The sequence below is a fragment of the Glycine max genome, chromosome 10 (genome assembly GCF_000004515.6).
Source record: "Glycine max cultivar Williams 82 chromosome 10, Glycine_max_v4.0, whole genome shotgun sequence".
In the NCBI taxonomy this organism is placed as follows: Eukaryota; Viridiplantae; Streptophyta; class Magnoliopsida; order Fabales; family Fabaceae; genus Glycine; species Glycine max.
The window spans coordinates 10,636,378-10,647,574 of record NC_038246.2 but is presented as its reverse complement, the minus strand read 5'-3'; the positions used below and the strand labels follow the sequence as shown (position 1 = coordinate 10,647,574).

General features: G+C 33.6%; 1 protein-coding gene across 1 annotated transcript; it reads left to right on the top strand.

Annotated features, from left to right (window-relative positions):
- Positions 1-6,249: 6,249 nt before the first annotated feature.
- On the top strand, positions 6,250-6,786 carry LOC102661396 (agamous-like MADS-box protein AGL62). Its single transcript, XM_006588826.2, has one exon. It carries the CDS (start codon positions 6,250-6,252, stop codon positions 6,784-6,786), a length of 537 nt encoding a protein of 178 aa, XP_006588889.1.
- The last annotated feature ends 4,411 nt before the right edge of the window (positions 6,787-11,197 follow it).

Genomic DNA, 11,197 nt, shown 5'->3' with positions numbered 1-11,197 from the left:
AGATAAAAATCAGTTTTTGATGTAAAAAATCACAGCTTTAGATGTAAAAAAATGCAGAAAAACACAGAAAACAAATCTATTTGAGATAAAAATCAAAGCTTTTTGGAGATAAAAATTGCAGCTTTAGTGTTCTTTCACCTTCTCTGCATACAATAGCGAAGGTATTGTGAGAAGTCAGAAAACAAAATAAAAAAATTTAAACTTTTGTATTGTCAGAAGTCACAAAGAAAACGAACCCGCACTCATAGAGTTTTGAGATAAAAATATTTAAACTTTGGTGTGTTCTTCCACCAAGAACACGATATAGAAATGCAAACCTGGAAAGGAACGCAAATATGATATCGTTGTCATGGAATCTGAGATAAAAATCATAATTTTGGTGTAAAAAATCATAGCTTTAGATGTAAAAAAATGCAGAAAAACAGGGAGAATAAAAAAATGAAAAGAAGGAACAGAGAAGGGGGAGATAGCAATTGGGGAGAGAGAAATGAGAGAAAGTGAAAATGGTAAAAAAAATGGCGCTTGGGATTTCTGAAGGAAGAGAGATGCAAAAGGTCTGCAACAATAAATGAAAATTGCAAAACGCGTGCCACAATAAATGCTTGACATTTCGGTTACCCAAGCACATCGGGAGAAGGAAAACGTATTGGAAACGCTTTAGAAACGTATTGGAGAAGCTTGGACACGTATTGCAAAGGCTTGGAATGGGAAATGTAGTGGTGCACTGTAGCTGGAGGTGACATTTTTGGGCGGGAAATTGGGTTAACCACAGTGCGACACGTAGGCGTCCAGGGCCTTGTTTGTATATAGTTAGATGATGTACATGAAAAATTTTAAGAAAAGGGGATTAGTACCCGTGCCTTCTCCCCTCTAAAGTCCTGTGTGACGGATGGATGTTCATGCTTGCATGAGATTTTCATTCATATGACTCTAAGCTTAATTCTTTTTTGAAGTATTGGATCCGTTTTCTAGTCGGGTTCAAGAATATTCAAATAATAATTTATTTTCTTTTTTTCTTAGTTTCTATTAAAAAAAATATTGGATAGAAACTAAGAAAATAAACAAATTTATTTGAAAATAAATTAATATTAATTTATGAATAAAACTAAAACAAATGAATCAAATAACCCTCCAAAATTCTTCTACCGACCTATTGCCAATAAACTTTCCGACCTCATACGAGAACGGAAAACTAGATAATTTTCTACATCGGTGGATGAAAAATAGTGAACATAATAATTTTTTGTTGATGATGTTCCCAAAAAAAAAGATACTTCTCTTAATTTTTTGCAATATTTTTTTGGTATATATATAGATTATATTTTTAATATTATTTTTTATTTAATAAGATTTAATTTTGTAGATAACAGTATTTAACATAATGACATTTTTCTTATTTTAAATAAATTTTTTATTTTTTTTCTTTATAGACTTTAAAGTAGAGATAATTGCATTCTTTTTAACTTAGATAAAAATTTCAAGTGTAATTGTTCAAGTAATATTTTATTTTTATAATTAGTTATTGTTATTTTAAAAGTTAAAAATAGTTTCATTTGCAATAAAATAACTTTATTTTTTAGAAATCAAATAACATTATTAGTATTTCATTTATACTAATTTAGATTTAATCAAGTCTATAATGCACAATATTGAGAATATTGTTGTATGATTGTGCTAATCCTAATTGTATTGAGAATATTGCTACATGATTGTGCTGATCTTAATTGATTCTATTTGTATTAATTCTGATTGTATGTATTAATTCTTAGTGTATTTTAATTTTATTTTGTATCTTGATCTCTTGATTAATGGGATCACTTATTTTTAGGATAGATAGTTGTATCAGATATGTCAGGAAAAGCTATAAGAGAAATCTTAGTTAGGTTGTTGGATGACCTTGTATATATATCTATCCATTGTTTCTAATAGAGGCGGAACAACAAGGAGGAGGTGAAGCAAAAGCTAAGGAGAATGAAACCCGAGACGTTGCTGAAGATCAAGGAGGAGGTGAAAAAGCAGTTCGACGTCGAAAAGTCTTTGGACTAGACAATATCTGAACAATACAAAATTGTCACAAGCAAACAAGAAAAGAAAGGAAACCACGACTTGAAGTGGTCCTCTGCCTTTGATCGCCAACCAAAATCTTGTGCACTGACGACTTTCTGCCCCGCACTAAACAAAAACAGAAAAGGAAAAGGCCCAAACACTCAGAGCCAAATTTCCCACCAAAACAACATTCCCAAAAAAGTCCTATTGATCCATGATCACACGTGTAATATTTAATTTGATAGGAAATGATTTGCAAAATCAAGTCATGACATATCTATGGTTCGGAATTAGGATAAAACACTTACCTATGTGAGATTTATACACTTTGAGTGATTTTTCTTCTTTCTTGTTGGACCCAGTGTTTCCTCTAAATGGTCGCTTAGAAGAAAATTTTATCAGCATACCCTCCTTCCCCCCAGTAGACACGTTTGTTTTTCTCCAAAAACTATATGTTGCTCTGATCAATTGGAGGTTCTGTTTCTTTGCTAAAGCATGTTCGCATTTTAGCGAAAGAACTCCGAGACTATTTTAGTAGCCCGATAGCATGCAATGACTAACATCGTCATCTGCACCTTCCCCAGAGATGTCAGCGTCTTCCGGCCGAGACTGCGAAAAAGTCTCATATGCTATCCATAAGACTCAAAGTCCGATAGCATGCAGTGACTAACATCGTCATCTGCACCTTCCCCGGAGATGTCAGCGTCTTCCGGCCGAGACTGCGAAAAAGTCTCATTTGCAATCCATAAGACTCAAAGCCCAATAGCATGCAGTGACTAACATCGTCATCTGCACCTTCCCCGGAGATGTCAGCGACTTCCGGTCGAGACTGCGAAAAAGTCTCATTTGCTATACGTAAGACTCAAAGCTCGATAGAATGGAGTGACTAACATCATCATTTGCACCTTTCCCGAATATGTCATCATCTTCCGGTCGAGACTGCGAAAAAGTCTCATTTGCTATTCGTAAGACTCAAAGCCCGATAGCATGTAGTGACTAACGTCGTCATCTGCACCTTCCCCGGAGATTTCAGCGTCTTCCGGTCAAGACTGCGAAATAGTCTCATTTGCTATTCGTAAGACTCAAAGCCCGGTAGCATGCAGTGACTAACGTCGTCATCTGCACCTTCCCGGAGATGTCAGCGTCTTCCGGCCGAGACTGCAAAAAAGTCGCATTTGTTATTCGTAAGACTCAAAGCCTGATAGCATTTTGTGACTAACGTCGTCATCTGCACCTTTTCCGGAGATGTTAGCGTCTTCTGGTCGAGATTGCGAAAAAGTCTCATTTTGCTATCCGTTAGACTCAAGGGTCCAGTAGCACGTGGATATACCTCATGGTTATCCGCACCTTTATCATCCAGAGACAAACAAGTCCAATGACATCAGAATAATGATGGTCGGCCATTTCTAGTCATTTTGAAGATTTTTGCAGGTTTTCCCAAATTTTTTCCTTTCCCATCCAGAGACATCCAAGTCTGACGATGCGTTTCGCTGGTTGGGCTATTGATTGCTCGAGTGAGGATCTGCTCGAACGAAATTAGTGTCTTATCTTTACTTCCCTTTTATCTCCGATAAAAGATAAGTAAAGAGGGGCAACTGTCATACCCTAATTTCATCCGGGAACCATTGTTTGTCGGCATGCGACCTTCGTTTGACCACCTCAAAATGTTTAACACCCATCGTTGTAGAATCCGTAAAGTTCTGAGATGTTTCGGGAAGAAACCAGTCAAAAACACGAAAACGAGAGTGTATTTAGCAAAGTGGAGTGTGTGTAAATAAATTATTACACTATAATTTCATCCGAGGACCATTGTTGATTGCTTCGGAAGGCTTAACACTCATCGCGGTGGAATCCGCAAAGTTTCGTGAGATTTTGGAAAGAAAACAACCAAAAACATAAAAATTGGGGGTGAAATTATCAAGATAGGGTGTAAATAGAAATTCGAATCTAGGCCCTTTTGGAATATTTTGGAAGTTGGGTTGCTTAAGGAGGAAGCAACTGGGCGACAAGCTCCTCCACGTTTTTTTGAAAAATGGTTTATGGGGCTTCCATGGCTTTCGTAAAATTTCCAAAAATCTTGAGTAAGCATATTTCACTTAATATTGGTGAAAGGAAAGAGATGAAAAGATGAAAATCAAATCCGAAAAACTTCCGTATGGCTTCCGTAACTTTTCTGTAAAGTACGAAAAGGGGGTGAACTTAGTAATTGGGGTGCGCTTAGAAATTTTCCTCAAGAAGCCTCTAGGCGGCAAACACCTTTCTTTCTCCCTATAAATAGGGGAGGGGGGATGTTTCAAAAATATTCATGACCCCTAGGCTATGCATTTCAGCTATTTTGGGTAAAAAAACATGTTTTCGTGAAGAAGAATCGAGTCGAAGTGCTTCCGTAATGCTTCCGAGACATTTCCGTGAGTAAATCTGTGAAGATTTTCCTGCGTTCTTCATCATTCTTCGTCCGTTCTTCATTTTTCAACCGGTAAGTGTTCGAATCCGAGAATTTCAATTCATTTCTTGTTTTGTTTGCTTTCATCTTCATCTCGTTCACTTTCGATTTTCTTTTCTTCCATTTTTAACGTGCTTTAACTATTTATTTAAGCCGTTATCTCGCCTAATAAATGATAAAATGAATTTCAATCGATCATTTGTGTTGTAATGTCGTTTAATCACTGTTAAAGCAAAATCTAACCGATCGTTCACGCTGTAACCTCGGTTAAACAAAAAAAAAGCAAAATAATAATAAAATAATAAAAATATCTTGAAAAAATAATAATAAAATAATAAAAATATCTTTGAATAAAATAATCAAAAAAATCAATCGGATGTTTTTCTTTGGAAGTTTCCTTGAATGAATTGACTAATAACCAAAGTGAAACTAAGGTTAAAATCAACTCACACATCAAGCTTTGTCCGTAAAAGTCACTTAAAATCGTTTTAAGGTCCAACGCCTTAAACGGTCCTCTTTGCTTTTATCGGTTAACATGGACCATTCAAAAGCATAAAATCCACCCATAACTTTACCGCTTTTGCAAGAACTACTTAGATCTGATTTCCGCATCGCAATTGAGGATGCGTAGGAGCAAAAACCCCGCTTTTGTCGACCACCCCAAGAGATCGTTAATGATCCAACACCTTAACGTTTCTATCCTTTCAAAAACAAGATATCGTTAATGGTCCAACGTCTTAACGTTTCTAAAATAAGAGATCGTTAATGGTCCAACACCTTAACGTTTCTGTCCTTTCAAAAGAATCAAAAGATTGTTTAATGGTCCAATGACTTAACCAACGTTTAGTTCTAAAATAAATTCAAATTGAGCTTCAAAAAAAATAAATTCAAATTGAGCTTCAAACATAACTGAATTGACTTTCAGCTTGAAATTGGTTCATGAGCTTGAATTGCATTGACTTTCAGCTCTAAACCAAATTGGTTCATGAGCTTGAATTGAATTGACTTTCAGCTTGAAAAAAAATAAATTCAAATTGAGCTTCAAACATAACTGATTGTTATCCAGTCAAATTGAGATAAACAAGTTCAACATGATATGACTCATTTCTTAGTGGTGCAAACTGTAACGGGAGTATAAAGTCAATTGTACCAAAATATAATTGACATATAGTAAAAAAGATAAAATTTAGGAACAAATTATTTTGAATACATTTTCTTTTATTGGTTGACATTCATTGGAAATGACAAAATTTGTTGGGTCCCACATCATATGTAATGATTTTCTCTCTCTTGAATTTGTAGTTTTCAATAAATTCCAACTAATTACAGATGGCGTATAGAAGGAGTATGCTAAAAACTATTTCATAGCCATCCTTTGGTAATAAATTAACTATCATTTTCCTTAATTAATTATTGAACCAAATTATTCTTCAAATAACAGATAAAACTGACACTGTAAAAGAAAACTACCTGGAAAAAAACTTAGTACAGATATACATTTATGTACCCAAAATGGTATATATAGAAAATCATTTGTACATACCATATAAGGCATTCAATTGAGATTCACTTAATCTTGAAACCATTTTAATGCGGTCAAAATACAGGTCAGAAAGTCCACAGAGGCGCGCTTGGCTCACCATATCAGACTCTAGTTCGCCAAACCAAACCTTTTCCTATAAATTGAGCCTAACATCTCCTCTATGTTGCACATCAATATTCATATTTCATATCATATAAGATAGCAAAGCCTATAACCCATGGAGTCAAACAACATGCCAGACTTGAACGGTGTCGCTAAGAAGACTAAAGGCCGACAAAAGATCGAAATGAAGAAGATGAGAAACGAGAGTAACCTTCGGGTGACATTCTCGAAGCGTCGCACTGGGGTTTTCAAGAAAGCCAGTGAGCTTGCAACCCTTTGTGGCGTGGATGTCGCTGTGATTATGTTCTCACCCGGTAATCGAGTATTTTCGTTTGGCAGTCCCAGTGTTGATTCTGTTGTCCAACGCTATAAGACACAGGGCCCACCTCCCCTCCTTACCTTGGACCTCAACAAGGTGCACTCCACTGCGGACGAAGTTGAGCTCCACACACACCTCCACTGCTTGTCCAACCAAATTGCTATTGAGAAGAAGCGCACAAAGGATTTAAATCATTTAGCGAAGGCTGCAGAGGATCAGTTCTGGTGGGCTAGGCCTATTGAAAGCATGACCGATTCCCAACTTGACAAGTATAAGAAGATGTTAGAGGAGTTTAAGAGACAACTCAAAGAAAAATGTGGGAACCTCAACTGATGATGCCCTATTTAAAGTTTTAGTCAATGTTTTTTAATTTAATATGTTTTAGAATGAGCACTAGCTTAATCAAATTAATGTTTGGGTGTGGTTAGGATTGATTATCTAGGACTTATGTTTTCGTTATGTTGAATAGTCTTTATCATGTGTTGGTAAACTATGTTTCCTTTATGTTGTTTCTTTGCTTTGTTAGTGGAGTTTGTAATTGTGATGTAGTTTCTACATGATTTAGTGTTTGAATGAAAGGGCATCTTAAATACATAAAAATCCAATTCTATTAGAAATTCCAACCTTTTGAACTTTGGTTGAGGATTTTCATTTTCTCATCTTCAACTAAGGTAGGTCGAGTTTGGAGGTAAGCTTAAAATAGAACAGCACAAATAATTAAATCTCCATTCAATTTCGTAGGGGGTCAAAGAATAATTTAATGTATTTTAAACAGATAAGTAAAATATTTAATGTATTTTAAGTAATTAAAATATATTTTTAATTATACTTTTAGTCTCCTAAATTTCAATTATGCCAATTGGATCCCCTACGTATCACAAATGTGTGATTTTAGTCCCTTAGATTTCAATTGTGACAATTGAGTGCCTTAGGTGTCTCTATTGTGCGATTTTAGTACCTTAAAATTTATAATTGCACTATTAGAACTATCATTTTTCAGGGGAAAAATCACATTATTGTGATACCTTGGGGACTAAAATCCCACAATTACAATACTTAAATGAAATTTATACAATTGTGTACATGAGGACCCAATTGACGCAATTGATATATAGGGGACTAAAGTCACACATTTGTGATAGCTGAGGGATCCAACTAGCTCAATTGAAACTTTAGGTATTTCAATTCTCAATTGTGATACCTTAATGACCAAAAGTATTATTAAGCCATAATGGAATTCATAAAATGCATGCAATCAATATTTTAAAATTTTTTATATTTTGTGTTTAGTCCCGACCATTTGGTTGGCTCTGTTAAGTGTTCATATGTCCATTAAATTTTTAAACAACAATTTGTGGTGGGTTTTAAAATCATCAATATTCATTTATAATTTCAAATTAAAATTTCTAGCAGCTTAAAAACCGTCAAATCAATTAAAGAAAAAAAGAAAGAAAGAAAACATATTTGGAACATAAAGACAATTCACAATCCACAACCTCATGCCAACTCTTGACAATAATACATATGCACTTACCTTGAAATTTTTTTTTGGAAGAAAAGACAATTTACAATCCAAAATCTCATGCAACTCTTCTCCATAATACATATGCATTTTCCAAGAAAATAGATCTAGTACATAAATCCCCAACTCTTATGCAACTCTTCACAATCCAAAATAAAAACAAAAACATCATTGGAACACAAGGATGATTCATTAAGGCCACAACTTTAACTTTCCCTTCAATGACAAGCACCTCATCAATTAAAGCAAAAAAAAAAAAAAAAAGTCCAAACACTTGAATTAAAGATGTCACAACCTTGACCATTTTTTCATAACTACCCCAATGCTACCCAAAACACAAAGGTAATTGAAGATGACCCTTTTATTATCCTTCCACAATGTTGTGTGCGGGTGAGGTGATAATTGTTTCTCACACTTTGTTTTTGTGAGCAATTAGCCTAACTTTTTTAGGATTTTTGTTAATATATTGTTGCTATTGTGAATAAACTATTATAAAAAATCATTTCAGAAAATAAAAAGAGTTTTTATTGTTTTGTTTTAAATTTTGATGTTACAAAGATATTTTTTAGTTTAAAGGATGGATAAGCTGCAGACTTAAGCTGACCATAGCTAGATGACCCTTCACCACAGCAAAAGAGGACCAGTTATCAACTGAATGAATGTGAAGACTTGCCACAACGAATATGAATGTTGAAGACTAAGATATTGAGCATGCACTTGCCACAACGAGTACAACTCTCACCATAGCCAAAGTTGGTCATAGAGCAAGAAGGTTCAAGTGAAGTATCATTTGCAAAAGATGAAGCCTCGTTGTAGCAAGAAGTGTCCTCGCTACAATGAAAGTCTAATGTGACAGAAAAAATATATAGATTTGGCTCTAACTAAAATAACTTGTAACATCATAATTGGCACCTTTTGTCATTTTTTCGATTCAGACTTATAGATTTTCATTTTTTCCTCTCTCTCTCTCTCTCTCTCTCTCTCTCTCTATTGTAACTTTTGATTTTAATGTTATTTTAGACCAAATCAAGATCCATTGGAGCTAAACATTGAAGTTGTTAATTGAATGAAGTAGTAACCAAGTATGTGATTCTTCATTTTCGGATTTATTTTCTTTGTTATACATGTGATCATATTCCAAATATTTGCTTAAATGCATGCTTAGGCTTGATCAAACTAGCTTTTAGGAATTGAATTGTGTTGAAAAAAATTGATTCTAGATTTGAATTGGATTTGTGTGAGAGCTTAATTTTAGGAATGAAATCAATTTTTGCATTGAAGAGATTCATTGTTCATGTTATGAGTTCTTGGTTAAGTTACCTAAGGAATTAGGAATTTAGCTTAGGAATAAAAGATTAATCACCTAAGGAATTAGGATTAATCAATTGAGCTGAATCTTGGTTGCATTGAACAAGGAAAATGATTAGAAATTGACTTCCATATGTTGAATGCTATGGAATTCAAGTCAGCAATGCCTTTTTTCTTTGATTTCCATTTTTGCTCTAAATTTTTTTCAAAATCCACCAATTGTTCTTTTCTCGCTATAGCAAACTCGGGTCTTGCTACAACAAAATTCTCTTTTGAAAACTGAAAAACATTGTCTCACTCACTAAAACAAATTGACAACACACTGCAGTGAATGTTTTAGATTACATTTTTTGCTCAATTCATAAATATTACACCAAGTCTTTGTGAATACAATACATAATACTTATTGTTTCTTTACTACTAGATTAGGTACACTTTCCTAGATCATGAGCCAACATGAAGGTGGGTCAGGTGATGTGTCAACCTCATTCGAGTGGGAAATGTGATTGGTTGAGAAGTGAACTTGAAGTTGGTGATATGAGTTAGGGGTCTCAAGAAACCCAAAAACATGTACTGAGGACAAAAGACCACACATATTTGGAGTTGAGTTTCTAAGGGGGGTGTGGAGCCTGCAACATAGGCTTCAAAGGGTGCTTTTGGGTGCTGTTTGGAATCAGCATCGAGGAAAGGTTTGTAAACAGTCATGATTCAAAAGGAAGGAGAAGCCTTTAGGTTTAGGGTTAACAAGAATCAATTTTCTTGATTATTTACAAATTTTAAATTAATAATAATTAGTGGTTTATATCCTAGCTATTGATTTATTTAAATGACATCTAAAGTTTTAAAACAACTGGTCCATGGTGTGGTTGCATTTAAATGGTTTTAGAAAATTTTAAAATACCAAAAATTGTAATTTAATTATTTAAATAAATACAACCAATTTTAAAAACCACCAAAAAAAATTTAAAAATTTTCACATATGCGTCAACACTTAATAGAGCCAACCTAATGGCAAGGACCAAATATAAAATAAAAAAAATCCAATGACGAAAAGACAAGAAAAATCTTACTAGGGACCCAAAAAAAATTTGAGTATATTTCAAGAACCAATTAGAGACTTAAACCTTTTTAAAAAGTTAAATTAATTTTACAAGGTTATAATTAATCATTATCATGCAATTATGTATTACATAATAGTTTGATATTTAAGGTCACCTTATTTTCTTTAGCCCATTTGTTTTGAGATAAAATTATGTTTCTAACAAAATAAATCCAAAAAACTAAATTCACTTTTATAATAATTTTATGTTGATTATAAGTAGATTTACAATATAGAATATTAATATAATAATTATGCTCATATTTTTATCTATTTTCTTTCATTGAATTTTCTTCTTATTTCTCTTTATATTTCCAATTATATATCACTCATCATATGTCATTTTCTCTCTTTTCTTTTACTTTTTTTTTCTTTCCATCACTCTTTTTTGTCATTCTACATAAACTCCAAAATGAGATGTACCTTCATAACTACTTAAATTAATTGTAAGTAAAATATATTTGTATTTTATTTTTCCATTGGTTTTGCACACTCGATTTTGCATGATTCTTTGAAGATTGTTTAAGTGCATCCATTATGTGGATATGATTAAGGCATTGTGTGTTTTTAATTTAAATGTTCAGCCACTTATAGAAAAAAAAACTTTTTAATTATGAATTCCCTTGCATTAACCTTTGACCCAAAAACAATTAATGAGTTTGTACTTGAATCCTTGAGCCTAAAAAGGAAAAAAATGTCTACCTTACTTTAGGGAATAGAAAATCGTATCATATGGTTTGAGGCAAATTTGTTCCAAATTTAGGGGAGTTTGTTTTGTAATGCTCAAGGGATTGCTGTAAAACAAAAGCATACAC

Bases quoted from the DNA above. Each gene is read 5' to 3' on its own strand.
- LOC102661396 (XM_006588826.2), top strand. From the start codon at position 6,250: ATGGAGTCAAACAACATGCCAGACTTGAACGGTGTCGCTAAGAAGACT.